Source organism: Lytechinus pictus, unplaced genomic scaffold, assembly GCF_037042905.1.
Source record: "Lytechinus pictus isolate F3 Inbred unplaced genomic scaffold, Lp3.0 scaffold_20, whole genome shotgun sequence".
Lineage (NCBI taxonomy): Eukaryota > Metazoa > Echinodermata > Echinoidea > Temnopleuroida > Toxopneustidae > Lytechinus > Lytechinus pictus.
In genome coordinates this window covers 10,380,115-10,408,028 of record NW_026974141.1, presented here as the reverse complement: position 1 = coordinate 10,408,028, position 27,914 = coordinate 10,380,115, and the positions used below count along the sequence as shown (strand labels likewise).

The window sequence follows — 27,914 nt, the reverse complement described above, 5'->3', positions numbered from 1 at the left end:
TTCAACATTTCAACTTTCCTGATCGAAGATTCCGGTTTCTAGTTTCTTACAACATAATAGTATCGTCAATTACATTGGCTTTTCGTAGGTCTCATATCCATGTGGAATGCTGCTTGGTTTTAAGTATGGTTCGGTGTACAGAGACTTTTCTCCTACAAGATAGTCCGCGTATCCTCCAGGAACATCCGGGAGTGGTCCTCGGTCGGCGTTTTTATCATCTTTGGCTGATCCCGAGTGCCACCTGTAATTAAGACGTTTGCAAAAAAGCTTCATATCTTGATGAATATGTACAGTGTAAGAAATAATTAACTGCATATTGTGAATTACTGATAACATTAATGTGACCATAAAGCCATTTTCCGAATTGGTCAAGAGATGGGGCGCATGATAGTATAATTGAGAGCTGAAAATGCAACTAAAAAGAACGGGGAATTACAATGTTGCACGAAAAGTTGGTGAAGTTAGTTCATTCAGATACCAAATGGCCTTTGCGTTGTTAACTACTAATCTGGAAGGAAAGTTAACATTTGTTTTTAAAACAAAAATAAAATGCATGAGGGTGATAAAAGTGAACATTATGCAGATTAACAGAAAGGAGTTATGTAAAGAATATTTTCCAACTTGGAATTTCTTGGAATTACTTGGAATTTCACTCGTTTTTGCTATACACAGCCATACATAAGGGCGTTCCACAGTTTAAAGTAAAATCCATGTAATTTTTACAAAACTTCGCTCGTAGATACTTTAGCACCTGAATATTAAAAAAATACAGAAATTAACATGGGTCCATGTGCTTGATCTTTTGCTATAGAGCTTTAAAGTTCACCCAAAATGGATGGTCATAAGAACTGTGCATTAAAAAAGATAAGGAATGTTTAGACCCCACGAGATCAAAACGAGTTTAAACCTCTATTACTCAGTCAAAATCCGTGACAATTTCATTAAATTTCGCAATGTACAGTAGAAAATAATACTTAAGATGAAGAATCTATTTATATCGCTATGTGTTTGCTGTTTAAAGTCCAACAGCACTGTCAGTTCTTAAATATGGTCAGATGGTGTGAAAGATAATGGAAAACCCAGTCTAAAAAAATGTGAAATTGAAAAAAAATTGAGAAGTACAATAAATGCTGCACTTTATCCAAAACCCATGTCATTGTCACCAAATTTTGCAAGGTTGTAGAGGAAGGTATACCTGATAGGTGTAAATGTTAAGCAATAGGGGTTTCATGTGCTTGTTTTCAAACTATCAGCAATTTTATTAGAGCAAATGCATTTTTTAAACGCGCCAAATGCCTGATATGTATGCAGGGGAAATATCCAAACCACTCTACCATTTATTCAACTTCGGGGTCATATTTGTCATACTTTGGAGCACTGCCGAGTAAAGTATTTTGAAATTGTAGAGGTATTAAAAAAAACCGGTCCATTGACTAATTCCAGTTAATTATCTTCATAAAACAACACATCCATTGTGACGTCAGCGCGCAGAGAGTAAAATATGCGCAGATCATGATGCGCACAAACATGTATGAAAGGGGGGCGTTCTTCTTACCCTTTGAAAGATATGGAGAAGGCCACCATGGACATCAGTACTAGGACAAACATTATCACTGCTGCTACTAGGAGACCAGTAGTTATCAAATCTCGTCCGTGCCACTTTTCTACAGGCTTTTCTCCAACTCTCCCTGCATAGAAATTGGCAAGAAGGATTTTCATGTCACAATGTAATTCACATTTTGTTCATGAACAGGTGAACGTTTGTTACGCAATAATGTTTCATTTCTTTTTTAAACAACTTGGCCATTTCCCTAAACCGTTTTAGAGCGTCAGGGCAATTTGGCGGATTTTTCATTCAGGACAAATTGGAGATTGACAAAAGTACCACACTGTCGAAAACTGCCCTTCTTCACCATTTTCCTTGTTTACTTTATATCAAGCATGCCAACTGCACGAACTCTTTCTTTTTATTTCAATTCAATTCGGCAGGAGCTGGAGGGGCGACTTTCAGGATGAATATTCCTTACATTGTAAAAATATTACATATTTTCTATGACATTAAATTGAAATCATAAGTTTGGATAGAATAAAGGCTACTGTGCTATATTTTGAAGAATATTGTGTTGCTTACCAGTTACTATGGATGACTGTTGATAAATTTGCATTTATTATCCATTGGCAATATTACACATCAATTTCATCGACTTGCTTTTTGTCTCATACATACATGTAAAATGCTGCAAATACTTTAGTATGATCAGTGTGGAAAGTATGCCCATACACACCTGCAGCATCACCGGATGATATAGGTTGAGAGACGGGGCAGCGAATCTCTGGTCCGCGCCACTGACCATCTTTTTGGCATTCCCAAAGAATGGAATCAAGGGATGTTTGACATGTGATGTTAACCACCTCGTCGACCTTGTAATGAGACCTGTAGGTGCCCAGCGATGAAACGGCGGGTATGATTGGTTGGTTGCAGTCTGTTGATCGTAGAACAGCCAAAAATTACGAATAAATAAATAATTCAGAAAATGGGTCCTCGAATTAACTTCGAGCTAATCACAAGAAGTAGCCTAGGTATTTATGAATTTCTATTTTTTTAATTTATATTTGTTTTACATTTGATATACATTACAGACCTGTAGAATTCTCTTCCACAGAGTTTGAAAACCTAGACTTCGGTGACCACCTTCAGGAGCAACCTGAAAACATACCTGCCTTACATGTAAGAGTGTTTATTGACAGACATCGACTTATTGTTCAAACGTGTATTATATGTAAATTGTTTTAGTTGTTGTTCTTCCCTGAAGCAGCTTCAGCATCTAATCAAGATGTAAAGTGCGCTATACAAGTCTTATCATTATCATTATTATATGTATTATATCTTTATATTTAAATTCATCGGGTAAAAAGAAAAGGGAAAACCGATCCCAGTGGTTTCATGAGATGCCAATACCTTTAAAACATAAAGATATTTTTCCTATGAATATACCTAATATATTATACGATATCATGTAGACTGTGATATGTCAATATGTAATTACCTATGGTGGGCTTTGGGCAGACAATATTCTGTCCGATCCATATTCCGTCAGAACATTCCAAAGGGTACCATCCAGAACCCTCGTTACATGTTACGTTGATATTGTCACCTTCTTTGTATGAGAGACGTGTGTTCTGATTGGTTGAGTGAGGTGGTACGGCTGGGGCACTGCAGTAGGCGTGGCGATGGACGGTTACTGCAACGAAATCATTAAACGGGTGCTATAATTACAGAAGCCAGATTGCTTTAAAATGATTGAGGATGTTACTTTTCAAACATGTTTTCGAAAATACACATACACAAAAAGAAAAGGAAAGGAAAGAAAATAAAATAAAAGAAAGAAAAAATAACAGAAAAACACAGAACTTGGTACTAAGGAGCAATAACAGCTCCTAATAGGATTGCAAGGGAATTATTGTAAGCAAAACTCACTTTTTTTCAATGTTATAATACATTACTTACTGAATCTATCTTAATAACAGTAATAATAATATAATGAAAATATTAATTATGGTGATAAAATAATGATTACACTAATAATGATAATATTACTACTAATAATAATGATAACAAAAACAACAACATCAGCAATACTACTACAACTAATAATAATGATAATACTCATAATAATGACAATAATCATAATGATAATATAATTCCAGAGTTCCAACCGTGGACCTAGATCATTAATGATTCAGGTCACACTCATTAAATGTCAATACATTGTACATCTAGTAAGCAAAAAGAGTATATATGTTGATAATTACAATTACGAAGATGGTGATGATGAGGATAATTACATATAAGGCCTCCAGCACGAGAGGTAGTAATCACAATAACACTACCACCGACAGTAGCAAAAACAATGATAATGTAAAAATAAAATAATAAAAATAATATTAACGAGAGTAATTCTGATCATCAGAAATTAATGATAACAATTTGAAACTAAAGCCAATGATGTTAACAGAAAATGCAATAGGAAAGAAATGCTGATGAAAAGGGGTAAATAAATCAAGAGTACCTGCAGCGGGTATTGTTACGTTGGACCTTGGACAGGAAACGACGGGTCCGCTCCACAAGCCTTTGTTATGACATTGAAGAGTAAAGTATTCATCACTTGCATCACATGTCACATTAATTCTGTCACCAAATGCATAGTTGAGACGAAGATGTTCCACCGATGCATCGTGAGGAATGTATGGAGCGCTGCAATTGATAGCTCCTATAAAGGGTGTAAACAAAATAAGTAGGGGTTCGTGAAATATAAAGAAAAATCGCATGTTTCAACACAGAAATAACATTAGAAAATAAATAAACTGAATAGAATAAACGAGGGAATGACATGGGTATTCCCGTGGATCGGGGATAATATAATGCCGTACACTATGCAGTATAATTATACATGTAACTTCCTGCATTACATTTTCTTCTTTTTGTTGCATTGGCTTGCATTACATTTTCACGTTATGGTTTTAGTCACTCACCGTTACCAACCCAAATGGCATCCCAGATTCCCTTTATTTAGAACTTTTAATTACTGATCATAAAGAGACCTACCCTCGGAGAGTTGGCTGACTAAATTGTACTTTCACTTTTTTTTCATCAAACTCTGAGAATTTCTGAAGTATTTATTATTTTATTACAATTTTTAAATCAGGTAATTAATGACATGGTCAGTTTCCGCTATATACAAATGTCTTCATTAAGCGTCTGAACAATATCTTTATTATATTTATTTTGATTGATCATCATCTGAATTATTATCCTCCCTGCTCATGGCATGGTGGAGAACCCGGCAATTAAGATTTAACAAAACCAACAATTAGTTGATAACATTCATACACATTACAACATACTACACAAACACTACATGTATATCCAACGCACATTTTACAAGAAGTCATGGATGGGGATATACCGTACACAGGCTACAAAACTTCAATGAAGAATGGCATTAAAATGTTAAAGCAGTTTGATGAGTTAAGTTTTGTTCGCACGAAAACCTCCTGCCTGTTCACTTCGCTCCCTTGCCGCAATAACTCACCCCCTACATAAACCTCATGTCATTATAACACATGGTTACATGTAAACCCACTGCATGAGAGTATGTTTTATATTTTGTCCTCATACCAGCCGATTTAAAAGGGGAAAAGGCTAAGGTCAAGGGTTACTTTAAGTACATTAATATAATTGTGTCAAGGTGACACAAACGTAACTTCATCCATTGACATATAGCTTTAGGTGGGGGGGGGGACAAAATCTAAAATTGCCTCTTCTATAATTGATTTAAGGGCAAATACAGTTGGGGTGGTGATACTCATCCTACCTTGAGGTATTTTGCTAAATATATATAATCCACTTACTGCACATACAATTGCTCTGTAAGAGGGGTAAACATCTGACAAATAAAAGGAAGTGATGAAAGGATTGTACGACTACGTATTTAGTGAATAAAAGAAAATGAACACAAATTAAATGTAGGATAGTTTCACTTTTCATGTAGGACTAGGAAGTTACACTCGTGAAAATCCTACATGTGACGCGACAAGTAAATCTCGCTCTTGATGGAAATTCGAAAAAAAATTATACGATAACACGGATTCTGTTCTAAACCCGGATTCCGCTACTCGAAAAGTGCTGCATTGTTTAAACAGCAATCAAGATCACTCTTTTTGGTGCTAAAGCATATAAGTGGTTCCTTTCAACCGGGAACCCATTTATTACACCCTGGTTGAGAGTGGTAAATGGTAGATAAACCTCTCGCCAGAAAATTGGCGATCATTATCTGCATTGTGCGCAAATATCAACCAGACGTCTCACCTGGGGCCCGTACATGGTAACACAAAATTTAGCAATGGTCGTAGAATAATTTTCTACGATTGATTCCATTGACTACAATGTACAATCAATCGTTAAAATCAAGCGTACGATCAATCGCAAAACTTTGTTTTAGGGGACCCTGGTTTGTGGTACTAGTTCAATGCTTGGTATTCAGATTCCTGGAGTTCCGAAATAATAGGGCAACTCTACACCATGGTCATAGTTAATGAGCTTGCATGTTTTCAGTGAAATGAATTGAATAATATCGATCAATTTTAGATAAACCATTTTTTTTAGATACTTTTCTTTGTATATTTTTTTCATCCAAGTATTTATTATTATTATTAGTATTATTAATTCTGCAAAATAATAATACAAAAATATGTTTCAGTATAAATAATACAAAATAAGAAATATCAACCATTGTAACACCAGGGACAGAAACAGTTAACTGAATTACTGTGGCATGAAGCCTCCTGTCCCAATTCCAATGGTTGATTTACAATATATGTTAATAACTAAACAATAATAAAGTACTCGTAATATAAAGGGGGTCAATCAAGCGACATTGGTGATCATTTTCTTTCTCGCTTCTTTAATACCCCCGACTCGGATTATATCTGCAAACAAAATAAATGTTAAACTTTATTAGTATCTATGAAGTTTGTTTTTAATTAGAAAATAATACAAATGTGAAATAAAGAGTTCTTCTTCAATAACATGTATATTGATCACGTCATTGTAGCAGACCATATGAAGAATTATCTAACATTGACTAGTAGTGTGTGTGAGGGTGTGTGTGTGAGAGGGTGAGGGTGGGTGTGTGTGGGGGGATAATGGTAAGTACTTGCATTGGTAGTAGTATTAGTAGTAACAACATTGATAGTATCAGGAGTTGTGGTGGTAAAATGCAGTCGTGGTATTAAGCAGTAGAAGTTGTGGTAGTAGCAGAAGTAGTATCAACCTCATTATAAGAAATGAACATGCGGACCCAAGATAATGGATGGTAGTAGTAGTAGAAGTGGTTGAAGTAAAAGTGGTAGTAGTAGTGGTAGTAGAGCTGGTGGTAGTAGTGGCGGTGGTGGTGGTGATGGTGGTAGAAGTAGTAGTAGCAGAATTGTGTCAGCAAAAATAGTGGTAGTAGAAGTAGTAGAAGTTGGATGAGGAGGAGGAATGGTCGCAGGGGGAGAAGAAGAAAAAAAGTAATAATAGCAGTAGTAGAACTAGTCATAATTATACGAGTCACGTGCTACACCGCCCACACATCCCTCGCCGGCCCTCCACCCCATGAAATATATTTCTATAAAGTAACATTGCATGGGAACTCAATAAGAAAGCAGGCGAGTTAAGCTCTTGTAAATTATTTTATATCCTTGGTTATTGATGAGATATTAATAGCTGCGTAGACAGGTAAAGTGTTAATTAAATCTTCAAGTGTATATGGAAATATGATGCTTTAGCCGGCTAAACGCGTTTGAGAGTTGGATGTTAGACAAACAAATGCAGCTCTGGCATTGGTTGTTCTCCTTTGCCGCCGTAATACAATAGGCAGGTTCTAGAATATTTGTAATTGATCATGTTGATAAAGTACTTTTTTCCGTGACTGATTATCTAGTAAAGAAATGATCGGTAAGCACATCCACCCACCATTCGATTATATTGACTTCCTTCCTTTTTCGTAAGCTCATTTTTAATTGAAAACTCGGCAGAGTACAAGCACGTAGCTAATTAATCACAGACTGTTTGGTTTGAGGAGCAGCAATTTTGGAAAACGGTAATTATAAACCTTACTGAATATTGCTCAAAGTTTGTAAGCATGATTTTTTTGCCGAAATTGAAACTTTAATAAAAATTATGATTATTACCTTACCTAAAGCCTGACTTAGATTTTGAATCTTTGAACAGAAACCGTTCCGTAGAATCAAGTAGACAGTAATTCATATTACATTAATAGTATTTAACCCATCATCGAACCTTGTATAAATTAAAGCATATTCATATCTTTTTCAAGAGTTTGATCAATCTCACCTGGTTTGTGGCATCTAACGAATGCTTGGTATATGTTTGACATTGTATCATACGTGCATAATCGATGCATGTGTTGCGTTCGTTAAAAGCAAAATTGTACACAATTGTCATAGTGATCGGGCTGAAATTTACATGTATCTTATATTTTTTGTAAGGCTTCATTTTTCTTCTACATATTGATGAATTGTCTCCAAACCTAGATCAGTCAATATTACTCCAAGTTAAATAGTTATCAGTTTGGGGAAGAGCTTCGGATTGAACTAAGTATCATTTAACTTAAGTTGAGCAACTTATCAACACAGAAGGTGAAGGATGGAACAAAACCCTCATCATTGATTTTGAAAGTAGCCCGTGACAGCAAAAGGATTGGAGAGAGTCTCTATGGATGAATAAGATTGAATCTTTGATGGATTGGCTAATACTGACATCAGGAAAGTGAAAAGAATCGAAACGATCCACTGTCATGAAAACATGACTGCAGGTCAGTATAATCTTGAAGATTGTATTATCATTATTTATGTGGCAGTAAAGAGGCAAGGAACAATAATGTATCATTTCCTAATGTTGGGAAAGTATAATATTAATACATGTGGACAATGCGCAATTTACTCGAGACAGGATTTTTAAACCCAACCTCGATCAATTCCCAAGTACCAAGAACTACGCAAGAAAAACGTAATAATAATAATAATAATAATATTACTGATAATAGTACTAATACTACTAATAATAGTGATAATAATAGTAATAATAATAAAATACAATATTATGACATAGAATTGCAATATCATTGCTTTCAACTTAGGGGAGGGAGAGATAACCCTTCAAATTCTAACAATTTTAGAACAACCACGATTGGTTCAGCGTGTTAACTTTCACCACCAACCCCCCCCCCCCCGCTCGTCAGTGCAACATATATGTATGTAATTACAGCTGGTTATTAATCAATCTTTGAACCTACAAAACTTTGACATAAGACCACTGTCCGTGAAAGCTTTAAAATGAATGATCCAAGATATTCGCATATTTAGAGGGGTATATAGCCACCTGTTTGCTCCTGGTTTTTTTCTTCAAATTACTCCTCACCTGGTTTGTGACATCCGAAGAATACTTGGTATTTTTTGTTAGGGTACGGGAAGAGCAGCCTCGGGGGTGTGAAAAGCTACAGTTGCTAGTCAGCTAGTCATACTGCGAGAGGTGATGTACTAAATTGGCAAGCAATTGGGAAGGCATGGAGAAGCGCGAGTGTGTGTGTGTGTGTGGGGGGGGGGTGCGCGCTATGCAATTTTGACAGACGTGTCTCAAGCATATCTCATTATTTACGTCTGGGACCGACCTGTAACGTCACCATCAGCCCTTGCTCGGTTTAAGTTCGAAAATTGCAATGTCTATGCCAAAGGTCATTACATACAGTATGGCACTACGTTTCAAATTTCAGGCTGTGTTGTGTCAATCAAAGAGTTGAATTAATGAACAAGGAGGGGTGATTTTTTATACTCGCCAGCACAAAGTAACTGACTTCGAATAGAGCTGGGATTGTCGATAACCTCGTCAACTGAAAGGGAACCTTGATTCCGAGTTTGGTCACATTGGTTGTTTTGACTTTGTAATGCATTAGACCGACGGACTCGCATGGCGGACCTTTTGATATGTGTAATTAAATGACTTTCTTGTCATTTTTATACAATTAGGATATCAAGTGTACCACTCTTGGGAATAGTACCAGCAGTTGTGATTACAGAGGCCTGTACAAGGCAGTAGGGATGGTGCTGACGGCGCGTATTTTTTTATCAGTATCTAAAAGATTGTCTAACAGTTTTTTTTATTAATGTGCCACTAATTCATTGTTACTTCTATCTTTGTTGGAGGGGAGGGGGTAAAACAATTACGATCGAATTTAGAAATAGTTTTAATTTTATGTGTGCGTGTCCCTATTTCAGACTACAAAGCTCTTGTAAGGTTTGCATATCTGATGATTATCTATATTCACATCTTGAATGAATTTACAAATAAAGTGAAAAATTGTCATAAATCACATTTTTAAAAGAAAATAAAAGAAAAGCAATACCCAACCCAAGATAAAAAAAAGTTATTGAAAATTAAATATTTTTCTTGCCCCTCAAGTTCAAGTGGAAGTTAACATACAAATGTCTTACTGATACACAGTTGGTATATTTTGAAGGATAAGCTTAAACATTTTGGACATTTAAAGACCCTTTACCGAAAGAAGGAATTATTTGTTGGAATCGAAGTACGAAAGAGGATGGTATCATGTTATACTATGTCCATATTTGCAATATCGAATAAGTATTATTTGGTTAGGTACGCACCTTATTCATGATTACAAACTTTGCTTAGAATGACCAAATCTTAGGTCAAAATATCAAAAATCTTGAGCTCGCGCTTTGCTCTTGCGTCAAATGATTAAGAAGATGGCCACCTTATTCATGATTATCAAAAGTACGTATAATGTCCAAGTCTTAGGTCAGAATGTCCACTATTTTCAGCTTGCACTTCTCGCTCGCATCAATTGTTCAGATAGATACCCATCTTGTTCATGGCTACATAAAGCGCTTAGAATGTCCAGTTTTTGGTCGGAATACCACAAATTTTCCACTCGCGCTTCGCCATCGCATTAAATTTTTATTCCAATACCCATCCTCTTCATAATTATCAAAGGGGCTTAGCACGTCTAAGTTTTTGGTTCAGCTCCTGCTTTTCTCTGGCATCAATCGTGTAATTAAAATTTTCAGGTTTAAATTAGAAAATACCCCAATAATTCAGTTCGTGTTTAGCTTGCATCATTTTTTTTGGCCTTATGGAAAAAAAATCTTCCCAAGATTGTGTATAAGAATAAAGCTAAGATTATGATAACCCGTTAGTCTTTAGTAAGGACTCCAACCTCAAAAACAACAACATTAATATCAGCTTTTAACGGCCGATCGGAAAAAAAATATATTTGAAAATATTTGTTCCGCCCCCCCCCCCTATTTGCGAAAGCCGGTTCCGCCCTTGATTTCAACCAATGAATTTTTAATTTACCATAGCTTGAGCAAAATGCGCAAGATGGCAATTACTGTTTAATGATAGCAACCTATTCAATTTTGTCTTATTAATGTCCTGACAGGTTTAGAATCAGACCCTACATAATTTGGGGGATATTTCTTTGTTAATCGTCTCGTCAAAGGGCCTTTGACAAACATTATAACAATAACATTCTTGATGAAGCTGCATTAAAAAGTAACAATGAAAGTTTGAAAGAAAACTATAACGTTGCACTATCTTTTTTAATTTTACATAACGAATCTCGGTATTTTCCAACCTAATATCGTGAATAAAACAACACATCCAACCCTAATTGTATTAAATTCTACAGCGCATCACCTGGTTTTAGGCATCCGACGAATGTTTGATATAAAGTTTGCATTGTAGAAAACCGGCAGCTTTGTGGTCGACGATTTCGTAAGCGCAATCGTACATTTTTGTCATAGTGGTCGAGCTGAGGTATGAAATGTATTTTCTTCGAACCAACGGGAATTTTATCATGGGCTTAACTAATATTTTGATAAAGGTTAAACAAACTCTATTCAGTAATTACGTGCGTGAGGAAATTTTCCTCCATCTTGCAGCATTTTATTTCTTTTCCTTATTCATTGCCCTTTTGAAGAATAAAATGCAACTTTACAATTAACGAGTTTTAACATGGCTGCATTCTCACTGCGTAATTGAACCACTATTATTCCATTTAACATAAAATGGATACATTCATGTTTTAATGCCATTTTCATGACAAAAATGGTAGCGACATTAGTGTCGTATTATTGCTTACTCATACTCCTCCAACCTCTTTGGCATTTTGACGTTACATGGTTAAAAAACAACAACAAAGTATCGGATATAGCGTAGAGTCAAAAGAAACAGTCTTTAATAGGAATGTGATTATTATTTACCCCCAGTAATCAGGCTTGCCATTATTTTTTCCCCACATTTCAGCGAACTGTTTTGTTTCTTTCTTTAGTTGTTCATCCATTTTATATTCGTTATTTCAAACGTCTCACCTGGTTTGTGGCATTCGACGAAGATTTGATATTTGGCTGAGATGCAAAATGTGTTGATTCTGGTTTATCAAAATACTGAATAAAAGACACATCTTAGTCATACTGAGCGTGTTGTGATGTAAATAGAGATCCTACTAGGTTTGCTACCATTATCATATATGCTCTTGAAATATTTTGTATCAAAGTCTAGGAGTACAGATTCCTGTAAAAGTACAGTGCACGCTAACTGCCACTTGACGTATTGACCTTTACCGTCCACGCCCCCTCCCTTTTCATTATAGCCCTTTAAGACAACAAGCATTCAGTCTTACGATATTTTGAACTAATTAAGTGTTAATAGAGCAATTGATTTCTATAAAACACAAACACTAAAACACATGTCAAACAAACAACGCAATTCAGTACATTTTTTTTGAGAGAATGCCATTTTTTCAGAAAATTTAACATTGCACATTTAATCAAGAACAACATTAATTCCAATATTATCCGAATGATCTCCAGCAGACGTATGATAGCGCCATGCGTACTGTATTCTTACATGGAAGTAAAAGTGACTGGTTCCGCACAACAATTGGTGTGTGCCAGGGATGTCTCTTTGCACCCACCCTACTCTTCTTGGAGAGGATAATGTTAAATGCGATTCAAGATCACGTAGGTACAGTATTCATTGGAGGAAGACAAATTATGATATGAGATTTGCGCATGACATTGACGGACTTGATGGGGAGAAGGTCAACTCGTCAGCTTAGTAACTAACACAAGTAAATAAAGCATCCACAGCATATGGAATGCCCAACAATCAATGGGACAGCATGAGAGGAAGTAAGTCCTTCAAATATGAATGATCCATTATTAGTCCAGTCAATATAGGGTTTGACCCACCACTAATTGCAACACGAGATATTCCACTGCAATGCTTTCAAGGAAGGTCCCCTAAACAACATACTAAAAGTCCCAAGAAATCCAAGCAGTGGAAATTTATGAAATTTGCATATTATGCAAATTAGCCATAAAAAGTTAGAAAAATAAGGAAAATAGCCCAAAGATTACAAATTGAGTGTCCAAAACAATTCAATTTGAGCGAGAATTCATGATAAATAACTGTATTCAATGTTTTTTGTCAAACGTGCAAAAAAATCTACCTCATTTGCATAATATGCAAATAAGCATCCTTATATGGAAAAATGTAAAGGTATTGTGATTTTTCTCTCATTATCTGCTTGAAAATTTCATTAATGTTGGAATTTACATGCTGCTATCACTAAGGACGTTGAATACATTTGTATTTAGCTTAGTGTCTGTAGTGTAATTTGCATATTATGCAAATAAAAGTATCTAACATGTTATAAATATTCAAGAAAACACTCTGGTGATACATCCCTCAAAAATTGCAAGTATTTTATCTATTGATATTGAAATATGGCAATACCTTACAGGAAGGTTTCCTAAACACCATATTAAAGGTCCTTAAATATACAATCATATAGGAAAATCACAAAATTTGCATTTTATGCAAATTAGCCATAATAAATTACAAATAAGGAAAATAATCAAAATATTGGAAATCAAGTGCAGAAATCAATACGAATTGAACTGAAGCCCATGATAAGTTTTACAAATTTATTTATTTTTTAAATAAAAAATCGTAAATAAATCTACCTCATTTGCATATATGAGCATCTTTATATGGAAAAAAATCCAGAAATTTTGATTTTTCTCACAAAAACAGTTATGAAAACATTTCAGTCTGGATCAATATGATGTGATCACTAAGAATGGCAAATACATTAATAATCAGCTTAATATCCGAAGTGTAATTTACATATTATGCAAATAAGCATCCGACATTTAATAAATATTCAAGGAACACATAAGTGATACTTTCCTCTAAAATTCCATATAGATTATGTGTATTAACCATGATGACCTTCCCTACACTTCTTGCTTGGTTGATGTTGACTTTTGTCATGAGCAGTTACCCCACTCATATTGTACAATGATGAGTCCATTCTACATAGATCCCACTGCTTGAATGCTTCATTATTTCCATCCAAGTCTTGCTCTCTTCTTGACTTTGTAGAGACTTTGCGTTTCTTGCGAGTATAGTCCACGCTAGCAACTCCTGGATTGCCAAGTGATCAGCACAAGATGTCACACCCGTACAAATAAAAGCCCAGTAGCTTCGAATATTTGGTCTTTGTAGCCATGGACCTATTGTTATAGGTCCATGTTGTAGCACACCATTAGCTTATCAACTTGGGGTCCTTGTATTTAAAGCGTTTAACGATAAATCTCCACCCTACATCTCAGAGCTCTTATCTCAGCATAGACCAACACGCAGTCTCAGATCAGCAGCTCAAGCATTGCTGAGGGAATCTCTCAGCCACACAACCTGGGGTGACAGAGCCTTCTACATCTCTGGACCAAAGTTGTGGAATAGCCTTCCCCAATTTATCAGGAGAGCAGAGACCCAATCAACTTTTGAGTCTTACCTGAAGACCTTTCTGTTCCCCACTCCAACATTATCCCAATACAAGAATAACTCACTTGTAGCATTACTAGGACAGTACTTGAACTGAATGATGATCCTAAGCACTGTTTGAAGACATTGAAATTTGTGAGATATTTCCTATTTTTGAGCAAGCGCCATGAGCGCCCAGCTGTGGCGGATACCGGCGTTTACAAGAACCCATCATCATCATCACTTGTCTTGGTGGTGAATATGAGTACTTGCTTTGATCACAAGATCTCTGGGCATGCTTAATAAGAGTAACAATGGGCATTTGCCTATACGAGCGACATGAAAGCCATAAATTCATGATGAAGGCCTAAAGTGCATTATAGGCATCTTTCTCAGATACAGGAATCGAGATTAGACGTTCTTGCTGAATCCAGTTGCTGCTTCATGATGAAGCATCCATGTTCTGTTCATTCCTCTTTGATAAATCTCCTATGGCATCCATCTCCAAATATTAAAGCTATAGTTTCTAAGTAAGTCCTGATATTTATGATAAACAGAAATTCCTCAGTGAGACAATGAACAAACCAGATGGAGGACTAAGCCAGATTATTGCCTTTCCAACAAGAGGACACAACATAATGGAACATCCTTAACATCACCATCAAATACCATCCAACATTGATTACACAGTGTGTACCACTTCCAGGATTTATTTGCCACAATGTGCTACTCATGGGTATACTGTGAGGTTATCCAGAGGAATAAACATTTTATGGTACGACTAAGGATGTTCTTCTGGAGGAATGCTGACTTTAATCACGTTAATAGTGTCATGCAGATGTACTTTGTACAGTCATACAACTCTCTGTACTGAAATCCGACAAGTCGAGCATAGGAGACTGTATGCCAATCAAGAGGACTTTAACAAGAACACACCGTCAACCATGTCTTCTTCCGACACAAGTTGCCTCAATGAAACAATGGACATAAGTTGTGTCGGAAGATGTCAAGAGTTTTAGAGAAAGGCTAGGAAGGCTTGCACATTTTAGAGCTCCAAAAGCATCAGTAAGGTAAAGCTCAGAATTGCTACAATGCATTAAAGAGGACCATAAGAGGGTTTGTAGACAAGCCTATAATACATAATTTGTTGACCGGGTTGACAATGATCCAGGCTGTAACAATTAGCATGTTGGGAGCCCTTAATATCAATAGCTATGACTACATTGGAATATCATTATTAAAGGAAGGCAAAGATTTTTAGTCTTAGTATTCACCACTGATCATGATGATGATGACGCTGAAGTCCTGGGACCCAGTCCTGACCCAGATATGGCCAGATAACATATTGTTTAGTCAAGCAGGTGTAGCCAGACTACTGAATAAATTGTTAAAGAAAACAACCTGCATGAAGCTACTAGGCCAGACGGAATCTCTGCTGCACTTCTTAATGAGACTACTCATCAGATCTTACCTGCCATAAGTTTGCTTTTCCTGGCCTCCTTTTATCATGTTTATGCGGTGAAATTTCAAGAAAGTCTAAGTCGTTCCCAACCATATATGAAAGGGTTGTCAACTCTAACAAACTACGCACCAATTCAAACACTGTGCTTTGTTCTTGCCAATCCCATCATCTTGTCAGACTAACGCTTAGGAAGCAAAGAATATATTTCCAGTATTTTTCCTTGAATATAAATCATATTAGGATAGATTTGAATGCTTAGTGATAGCAGCATATTAATTTGAAAAACTGAAATGTTTTCACTGCAGTCAATGTGATAAAAATCAAAATTTCTTGACATTTTCCATATAAGGTTACTTATTTGCATAATATGCAAATGAGGCAGATTAGCTAGCTTTCTTAAATAAAGACATTGAACTTATTTATTCATCATGAACTTTTGTTCAAAATTACTTGCTGTGGACATTTAATTTAAGTAATCTTTGGAATAATTTCCTCATTTTCTTTTTTTTTAAAATGGCTAATTTGCATAATATGCAAATTAATTTTCAGGCATTGTGATGAATTATCATGCTTAGTGATATAGTAGCATATTAATGTCAACATTAATGAAATGTTTTCAAGCAGTCTATATGAGAAAAATCACAATATTTTGACATTTTTTCCATATAAGGATGCTTATTTGCATAATATGTAAATGAGGTAGAAATTTTTGCACTTTTGATTAAAAACATTGAATTCAGTTATTTATCATGAATTTCCATTCAAATTAAATTGTTTTGGACATTTAATTTGTAATCTTTGGACTATTTCCCTTCTTTTTCTAATTTTTCATGGCTAATTTGCATAATATGCAAATTTCATAAATTTCCACTACTTGGATTTCTTGGGACTTTTAGTATGTTGTTACGGGGACCTTCCTGGAAAGCATTTCAGTGGAATATCTCGTGTTGCAATTAGTGGTGGGTTACCCCCCTATTCTGGCTAGATTGACTGGACTATATCACAGACGAAGGTTGAAGGCATGGCCCTGGGAAGGAAAAAAAAATCGTTGGGGGTACTGCGTGTATCATTCTCCATATCCATATATAGGAAGCATCCCCAGGTATTCTTGAATATGTGTAAATATTGAACAAAAATGTAATGAGATTCCCTTCATTATATGTAGTAAAACCTTTTTTGGCCTTTCAAATTTCTTATGACAAATTTGACCTCCATTTTGAGGTGAAAACACTTTTCCCCGCTTTTCAAATTTCTCGGGACCGATTTGACTTCCATTTAAGTGAAAACCTTTTCTTTTTGGCTTTTCAAACTTACATCAGCACCCCACCAACCCCCAAAAAAGGCACTGGTTGAAAGTCTGAGATCTTAGTAAAAATGGCTCAATCAAGAACTGTATCGGCAAAACTGAAAATTATCCGGAAAGACAAAAATATCGCGTTGCACTCCAAGATCAATTTATTGCACTGTCTCTCACTCATTTTTCTGTATTCCTGTTAAACGTGGACACTCACAGTAAAACAACATACAATGATCCTTGCTACTGAAATGAGATGCTACGGGAATATTCTCACGATAAAACTACACAGATCATGTGACTAACGAAGGGACGGGGCATTTCATATCATGCCGCTCACGGGAAACGTCACGCTTCACCCTAGGGTAAATGCGGGTGGGTTTGCGGGTAAAGGGAGACGGTATACATGCGGGCGAATACCCGAGGATAATAACCCGCACGTTCTTCGGTCAAACAAGTAGTCTAGAAACATTCGCTCGAAACTATATGATATTTCTATGACAATGGGCTGGCCACTTAGCAATAGACAAACCGACACATTTAAAATTGCAGGAAGTAAATTCTTCGGATACTATTTTTTTTGTCTTCTCGGAGGGGGTGTGATTTACTAAAAATTGCATCCTCGACGTACATTTATTGGTCTCTTTGAGGTTATATGGAACATTTCCCTTTAACCCCCCCCAAAAAAAAAAAAAAAAAAAAAAAAAAAACTCGAGTGGATTACACGGCCGAATCTATTGCGGATAGCTTCAAGGGAGTTGCGTAAGTAATTTTGATTCTGTTTTCTGCGTTAACTACATTTCGTCATTAAACATTTAATGTCTCACCTGGTTTGTGACATCCGACGAATATTTTGGGATGTTGTAGATGATGACTGTGTAGATTTGGAGATTAGGAAGGAGTAAGCACAATTGAGCACGAATGTCATGTCGTACGAGTTGGTATATTTGAAAGAGATCCCACCATTCTGCTCACCGTATCCAATTTGATGAAGAAGTTAATAGATAGCTTACTTGGAGTGTGTATGCAGACATCATTGAAAACAGAACAGTTCATTCCAACGGCCTTTTGACCGTTTTGACGTTGATTGGCTCTTTCATTGATATTCGAGTTATCTTGCATCATTGAAGACAGAACAGTTCACCAGTTCATTTGAACTGCAATCTGGCCGCTTGACGTTAATTGACTATTTCATTGATCATTGAATTAACTTGCCTAATAATGTGCAGAGAAAATAATCACTTTAAATAAAAGTAATAATTTTTTTTTCAGAGTTTAATGATTAGAGCAAATAAGGGTAGATCTGATTGTTTCTGGGTTGTTCAATTTTGCCGATTCCTTTCTTTCTTGAAGGAAAATCTTTAGGGGGAATGTAAATATTTATTTTCTTGTCCTTTATTACTTCGAGGCGAGAGAAAAATGATCATTTGTCCTTATTTGAGGAGGTTAATAAATAAATAACTTAATTAATTGACTAATAAATAAGTAGTAGTAGTAATATCAGTAGTAGAACTAGTCATAATTATACGAGTCACAGTCTACCCCACACCCCTTGCCGGCCCTCGACCCCATGAAATATATTTCTGTAAGTACCATTGCATGGGAACTAAATGCATACTAGTATGTTATCTTCCCGTCCATAAAAAAACATGAAAGTTATGTTCTTGTAAATGATTTAACTTCCTTGGTTATTAATGAGATATTAATAGCTGCGTAGACAGGTAAAGTGTTGATCAAATCTTCAAGTGTATATCGAAATATGATGCTTTAGCCGGCTGAACGCGTTTGAGAGTTGGATGTTAGACAAACAAATGCAGCTCTGGCATTGGTTGTTCTCCTTTGCCGCCGTAATACAATAGGCAGGTTCTGGAATATTTGTAATTGATCCTGTTGATAATGTACTTTCTTTCCGTGACTGATTATCTAGTAAAGAAATGATCGGTAAGCACATCCACCCACCATTCGTTTATATTTACTTCCTTCCTTTTTCGTAAGCTCATTTTTAATTGAAAACTCGGCAGAGTACAAGCACGTAGCTAATTCATCACAGGATGTTTGGTTTGAGGAGCAGCAATTTTGGAAAACGGTAAATATAAACCCTGCTGAATATTGCTCAAAGTTTGCAAGTATGAATTATTGTTTTCAAAATTGAAACTTTAATACAAATTATGAGTATTACATTACCTAAAGCCTGACTTAGATTTTGAATCTTTGAACAGAAACCGTTCCGTAGAATCACGTAGAATCACGTAGACAGTAATTCATATTACATTAGAAGTATGTAACCCATCATTGAACCTTGTATAAATTAAAGCATATTCATATCTTTTTCGAGAGTTTGATCAATCTCACCTGGTTTGTGGCATCTAACGAATGCTTGGTATGTGTTTGACATTGTATCATACGTGCATAATCGATGCATGTGTTACGTTCGTTAAAAGCAAAATTGTACACAATTGTCATAGTGATCGCGCTGAAATTAACATGTATCTTATATTTTTTGTGAGGCTTCATTTTTCTTCTACATATTGATGAATTGTGTTTAAACCTAGATCAGTCAATATCACTCCAAGTTAAATAGTTATCAGTTTTGGGAAGAGCTTCGGATTGAACTAAGTATCATTTAACTTAAGTTGAGCAACTTATCAACACAAAAGGTGAAGGATGGAACAAAACCTTCATCATTGACTTTGAAAGTAGCCCGTGACAGCAAAAGGATTGGAGAGAGTCTCTATGGATGAATAAGATTGAATCTTTGATGGATTGGCTAATACTGACATCAGGAAAGTGAAAAGAATCGAAACGATCAACTGTCATGAAAACATGAATGCGGGTCAGTATAATCTTGAATATTGTATTATCATCATTATTATGAGGTGCGGTGTACCGCAAGGTTCTATATTGGGTCCATTATTATTTCTGATTTATATTAATGATATTTGTTTGGTATCAAACACATTGAATTTATTTGCTGATGACACAAGTGTTTTCCTATCACACCATGATATTGATATCTTAGAAAACACCATTAATGTCGAACTTAATATTATGACATAGAATTGCAATATCATTGCCACCAACTTTGGGGAGGGGGAGATAACCCTTCAAATTTTAACAATTTTAGAACAACCACGATTGGTTCAGCGTGTTAACTTTCACCACCACCCCTCCCATGATTCATCCCCACCACTCGTTAGTGCAACATATATGTATGTAATTACAGCTGGTTATTAATCAATCTTTGAACCTACAAAACTTTGACATGAGACCACTGTCCGTGAAAGCTTTAAAATGAATGATCCAAGTTATTCGCATATTTAGAGGGGTAGCCACCTGTTTGCTCGTGTTTTTTTCCTTCAAATTACTCCTCACCTGGTTTGTGACATCCAAAGAATACTTGGTATTTTTTGTTAGGGTACGGGAAGAGCAGCCTCGGGGGTGTGAAAAGCTACAGTTACTAGTCAGCCAGTCATACTGCGAGAGGTGATGTACTAAATTGGCAAGCAATTGGGAAGGCATGGAGAAGCGCGAGTGTGTGTGTGTGGGGGGGGGGGGGGTGCGCGCTATGCAATTTTGACAGACGTGTCTCAAGCATATCTCAATATTTACGTCTGGGACCGACCTGTAACATCACCATCAGCCCTTGCTCGGTTTAAGTTCGAAAATTGCAACGTCTCTGACTATAAAGTTCATTACATATGGCACTAAGTTTCAAATTTCGGGCTGTGATGTGTCAATCAAAGAGTTGAATTAATGAATAAGCAGGGATGATTTTTTAGACTCGCCAGCACAAAGTAACTCATTTCGAACATGCAAGCATAATAGAGGATGTTCGTTTATAGGTCTTTAAAAATCATAAAACCTGTTGAGAGTGTAGGTGCTGGGATTGTCGGTAACCATGTCAACCGAAAGGAAACCTTTATTCTGAATTTGGTCACATTGGTTTTTCTGACTTTGTAATGCATTAGACGGACGGACTCGCATGACGGACCTTTTGATATGTGTAAGCAAAGGACTTTCTTCATTAAAAAAAATATATAATTAGGATATCAAGTGTTCCACTATTGGGGATGGTACCGGCAGAGGTAATTACAGTGGCCTGTGCAAGGCAGTGGGAGGGTGCTGATGGCGCTTGTTCTTTAACAATATCAAAAATGTCTAATTATTATTGTTTTTATTGTGCCACGAATTTATTGTTACTAGTATATCTTTTTTGGAGGGGGAGGGGTCAAAATAATTATAATTGGATTCAAGAATAATTCTAATTTTATGTGTGTGTCCCTTTTTAAGATTCCAAAGCTGTTGCAAGATTTGCATTTCTGAAGATGATCCATATTCATATCTTAAATCAATATACAAATAAAGTAAAAAAGTGTCATAAATCACATTACTGTAAGAAAACAAAACAAAAACAATACCTAACCCAAGAGAAAAAAAAGTTTATTGAAATTAAAATATTTTTCGTACCTCCCTCAAAAAAATCCCAAAGTTTAAGTGGAAGTTAACATATAAATGCCTTACTAAAACACAGTTGGTATATTTTGAAGGATAAGCTTACAAATTTTGGACATTAGTTTAAAGACCCTTTACCAAAAGAGGGAATCATTTTTGGGGAACCGAAGTATCTACGATATCGTAAAGAATAATGTAGAAGTTGGAATCATTACGGTCAAAATCCTTTGTTTACATATTATACTATGTCCATATTTGCAATATCGAATAAGTAATGTTTGGTTAGGTACGCATCTTATTCATGATTACAAACATTGCTTAGAATGATCAAATCTTAGGTCAAAATATCAAACATTTTAAGCTCGCGCTTCGCTCTTGCTTCAAATGTTTAGGTAGATGCCTACCTTATTCATGATTATCCAAAGTACTTATAATGTCCAAATTTTAGGTCAGAATGTCCACCATTTTCAGCTTGCGCTTCTTGCTGGAATCAATTGTTCTAATAGATGCTCATTTTGTTCATGGCTACATAAAGTGCTTAGAATGTCCAGTTTTTGGTCGCAGTATCACAAATTTTCAACTCGCGCTTTGCCCTCGCATTAGATGTTTACTTAAATACCCACTCTGTTCATAATTACCAAAAGTGCTTAGTAGTTAGTATGTCTAAGTTTTTGGTTCAGCTCCTGCTTTACTCTGGCATCAATCGTTTAATTGAAATATTCAGTTTAAATGCAAAAATACCCCAATAATTAAGTTCGTATTTAGCTCGCATTATTTTATTTGGCCTTATGAAAAAAAATACTTTCCTAGCTTGTGTGTAAGAATGAATCTAAGATTATGATAACCCGTAAGTCTTTAGTAAGGACTACAACCTCAAAACGATAACAATAATATCAGCTTTTAACAGCCGATCGGAAAAAATATGCATGAAAATGTATTGTCCCCCCCCCCCCCTCCTTTGGCGAAAGCTGGTTCCGCCCCTGATTTCAACTTATGAATTTTACATTTACCATAGCTTGAGCCAGATGTGCAAGATGGCAATTTTTTATAACAACAATGATAGCCACCTATTCTATTTTGTCTTAGTAATTTCCTGACAGGTTTAAAATCAGATCTTATATAATAAGGGGGATATTTCTTTGTTAATCGTCTCGTGACAGGGCCTTTGACAATCATTATGACAATACCATTCTTGATGAAGCTGCATAAAAAAGTAACAATTAAAAATGGAAATAAAACTATTACGTATCACGATTTGTAAAATTTTACATAACGAAATAATCTCGGTATTTTCCGACCTAATATCGTGAATAAAACAACACATCCAACCCTAATTATATTAAATTATACAGCGCATCACCTGGTTTTAGGCATCCGACGAATGTTTGATATGGGGTTTGCATTGTAGAAAACCGGCAGCTTTGTGGTCGACGATTTCGTTAGCGCAATTGTACACTTTTGCCATAGTGGTCGAGCCGAGGTATGAAATGTATTTACTTCGAACCAACGGAAATTTTATTGTTGGCTTAACTGATATTTCAATAAAAGTTGAACAAATTATATTCAATAGTTTTGTGCGTGAGGAAATTTTCCTCCATCTTGCAGCATTTTAATAACCCCCATCCTCTCTAGGGATTAATGAAATTATTCAAAATATTGTTTTTCCTTATTAATTGCCCTTTTGAAGAACAAATGCAACTTTATCATTAACGAGTTTTAAAATGGCTGCATTTCACTACGTAATTGAACCACTATTATTTCATTTAACATAAAATGGATACATTCATATTTTAATGTCATTTTCATGACAAAAATGGTAGCGACGATAGTGTCGTATAATTGCTTACACATACTCCTCCAACCTCTTTGGCATTTTGACGTAAAAAGGTTTCAAAAAAAAAAAATATCGGATATCGCATAGAGTCAAAATAAACAGTCTTTAATAGGAATGTGAGTATTATTTTCCCCCAGTAAATCAGGCTTGCCATAATTTTTTTTCTTCACATTTCAGCCCCCCTTTTTTTTCTTTAGTTGTTCGTCCATTTTATATTCGTTATTTCAAACGTCTCACCTGGTTTGTGGCATTCGACGAAGATTTGATATTTGGCTGAGATGCAAAATGTGTTGATTCTGGTTTATCAAAATCCTGAATAAAAGACACATCTTAGTCATACTGAGCGTGTTGTGATGTAAATAGAGATCCTACTAGGTTTGCTACCATTATCATATATGCTCTTGAAATATTTTGTATCAAAGTCTAGGAGTACAGATTCCTGTAAAAGTACAGTGCACGCTAACTGCCACTTGACGTATTGACCTTTACCGTCCACGCCCCCTCCCTTTTCATTATAGCCCTTTAAGACAACAAGCATTCAGTCTTACGATATTTTGAACTAATTAAGTGTTAATAGAGCAATTGATTTCTATAAAACACAAACACTAAAACACATGTCAAACAAACAACGCAATTCAGTACATTTTTTTTGAGTGAATGTCATTTTTTCAGAAAATTTAACATTGCACATTTAATCAAGAACAACATTAATTCCAATATTATCCGAATGATCTCCAGCAGACGTATGATAGCGCCATGCGTACTGTATTCTTACAGGGAAGTAAAAGTGACTGGTTCCGCACAACAATTGGTGTGTACCAGGGATGCCTTCTTTCACCCACTCTTCTCTTCTTGGAGAGGATAATGGAAAATGCAATTCAAGATCACATAGGTACAGTATTCATTGGAGGAAGACAAATTATGATATGAGATTTGCGCATGACATTGACGGACTTGATGGGGAGAAGGTCAACTCGTCAGCTTAGTAACTAACACAAGTAAATAAAGCATCCACAGCATATAGAATGCCCAACAATAAATGGGACAGCATGAGAGGAAGTAAGTCCTTCAAATATGAATGATCCATTATCAATATATAGGAAGCATCCCCAGGTATTCTTGAATATGTGTAAATATTAAAAAAAAAATGTAATGAGATTCCCTTCATTATATGTAGTAAAACTTTTTTTTGGGCCTTTCCAAATTTCTTGTGACCAATTTGACCTCCGTTTTGAGGTGAAAACACTTTCCCCGCTTTTCAAATTTCTCGGGACCGATTTGACTTCCATTTTGTAGTGGAAACCTTTCCTTTTTTCCTTTTAAAACTTACATCAGTACCCCACTAACCCCAAAAAGGGCACTGGTTGAAGATCTGAGATCTTAGTAAAAATGGCTTAATCAGCAACTGTATCGGCAAAATCTGGAAAGACACAAATATCAAGTTGCGCTCCAAGATCAATTTACTGCACTGCCTCTCAATATCATTTTTTCTGTATGCCTGTAAAACGTGGACACTCACAGTAAAACAACATACAATGATCCTTGCTACAAAAATGAGGTGCTACGTGAATATTTTCACAATAAAACTACACAGATCATGTGACTAACGAAGGGAATGGCATTACATATCATGCCGCTCACGGGAAACGTCACGCTTCACCCTAGGGTGAATGCAGTTGGGTTTTTCAGGTAGAGGGCGACGGTATACCTGCGGGCGAATATCCGAGGTGAAACAAGTTGTCTATAAACATTTGCTCGAAACTATAGGCGATTTCTCTGACATTAGACAAACCGAAATATTTAAAATCAAAGGGATAAAATCTTTCGGCTACTGGTTTTTTGTCGTCTTCTTGGAGGGGGTGTGATTACTAAAATTGCATCCTCAACGTATATTTATCGGTGTTTTTTAGGTTATATGGAACATTTTCCTGCAAACCCCCTACTAGCACCCCCCAAAAAAAAGGACTTGAGTGGATTACACGGCCGAATCTATTGCGGATAGCTTCAAGGGAGTTACGTAAGTAATTTTGATTCTGTTTTCTGCGTTAACTAAATTTCGTCATTAAACATTTAACGTCTCACCTGGTTTGTGACATCCGACGAATATTTTGGGATGTTGTAGATGATGACTGTGTAGATTTGGAGATTAGGAAGGAGTAAGCGCAATTAAGCTCGAATGTCGTGTCGTACGAGCTGGTATATTTTAAAGAGGTCCCACCATTTTGCTCACCGTATCCAATTTGATAAAGAAAATTTTGTTTTATTTATATTTGTTTTACATTTGATATACATTACAGACCTGTAGAATTCTCTTCCACAGAGTTTGAAAACCCAGACTTCGGTGACCACCTTCAGGAGCAGCCTGAAAACATACCTGCCTACATGTAAAAGTGTTTTTTGATAGACATCGACTTATTATTCAAACATGTATTACATGTAAATTGTTTTAGTTGTTGTTCTTCCCTGAAGCAGCTTCAGCATCTAATCAAGATGTAAAGTGCGCTATACAAGTTTTATCATTATCATTATTATATGTATTATATCTTTATATTTAAATTCATCGGGTAAAAAGAAAAGGGAAAACCGATCCCAGTGGTTTCATGAGATGCCAATACCTTTAAGACATAAAGATATTTTTCCTATGAATATACCTAATAAATTATACGATATAATGTAGACTGTGATATGTCAATATGTAATTACCTATGGTGGGCTTTGGGCAGACACTATTCTGTCCGATCCATATTCCGTCAGAACATTCCAAAGGGTACCATCCAGAACCCTCGTTACATGTTACGTTGATATTGTCACCTTCTTTGTATGAGAGACGTGGGTTCTGATTGGTTGAGTTAGGTGGTACGGCTGGGGCACTGCAGTAGGCGTGGCGATGGGCGGTTACTGCAACGAAATCATTAAACGGGTGCTATAATTCCAAAAGCCAGATTGATTGAAAATGATTGAGAATGTTATTTTTCAACATTTTTTCGAAATCGCACTTACACAAACAGAAAATAAAAGAAAAAAGGGGGAAAAACAGAAAACCCCCAGGAAAAAAGAAGAAGAAGAAAAAACACCGAATTTTTAATTTAGGATTGCATAGGAAGTGTAGTAAGCAAAGCTAAAGAATTATAATGTTATCTTGCATCACTTAATCTTAATACCAGTAATAATGATAGTAATAATAATGATAATACAGATAATAATAATAATGATAATAATTATGGTGATAAAATAATGATAACACTAATGATGATAATAATGAAAACATTACTACTACTAATATTAATGATAATAACAACAGCAATACTACTACTACTAATAATAATCATAATAATAATAGTAATTATAACGATACTAAAATCCCAAAGTCCCAACCCTGGACTTAGCTCACTGAAAATTCAGGCCACACTCTTTAAATGCGAATGAATTGTAAATATAGTGATCAAAATAAGAATGATGTTGATAATTACAATTATGTAGATAATGATGATGATGAGGATGATGATGATATTGATACAAACAACACTAGAACATTACGGCAGAAAAAGTAGTTATTACAATAACACCACCAACAACAATGATAATAATAATAATGTTGTAATAATAAAAATAATAACAATAATATTAATGATAATAACTCTGATTAGCAAATTAATGATAACAATGTGAGACAAAAGCCAACGATGTTAATAGAAAGTGCAATAGGAAAGAAATGCTGATGAAAAGGGGTAAATAAATCAAGAGTACCTGCAGCGGGTATTGTTACGTTGGACCTTGGACAGGAAACGACGGGTCCGCTCCACAAGCCTTTGTTATGACATTGAAGAGTAAAGTATTCATCACTTGCATCACATGTCACATTAATTCTGTCACCAAATGCATAGTTGAGACGAAGACGTTCCACCGATGCATCGTGAGGAATGTATGGAGCGCTGCAATTGATAGCTCCTATAAAGGGTGTAAGCAAAATAAGTAGGGGTTCGTGAAATATAAAGAAAAATCGCATGTTTCAACACAGAAATAACATTAGAAAATAAATAAACTGAATAGAATAAACGAAGGAATGACATGGGTATTCCCGTGGATCGGGGATAATATAATACCCTACACTATGCAGTATAATTATACATGTAACTTCCTGCATTACATTTTTTTTTTTTTTTGTTGGATTGGGTTGCATTACATTTTCACGTTATGGTTTTAGTCACTCACCGTTACCAACCCAAATGGCATCCCAGATTCCCATTATTTAGAACTTTTAATTACTGATCATAAAGAGACCTACCCTCGGAGAGTTGGCTGACTAAATAGTACTTTCCCTTTTTTTTAAATCAAACTCTGATAATTTCTGAAGTATTTATTCTTTTATTACATTTTTTAAATCAGGTAATTAATTATATGGTCAGTTTCCGCTATATACTAATGTCTTCATTAAAAGTCTGAACAATATCTTCAT

The 27,914-nt window shown here is 35.6% G+C and overlaps 1 protein-coding gene across 1 annotated transcript; it reads right to left on the bottom strand.

Annotated features, from left to right (window-relative positions):
- LOC129282847 (uncharacterized) lies at window positions 1-27,704 on the bottom strand. The gene is made up of 8 exons (XM_064115184.1): window positions 27,671-27,704; window positions 27,302-27,406; window positions 26,162-26,356; window positions 4,071-4,271; window positions 3,048-3,242; window positions 2,286-2,483; window positions 1,556-1,688; window positions 1-241 (listed from the first exon to the last, which is right to left on the bottom strand). Exons 1-8 carry the CDS (start codon window positions 27,702-27,704, stop codon window positions 70-72), a joined length of 1,233 nt encoding a protein of 410 aa, XP_063971254.1. The 3' UTR covers window positions 1-69.
- Window positions 27,705-27,914: the final 210 nt, after the last annotated feature.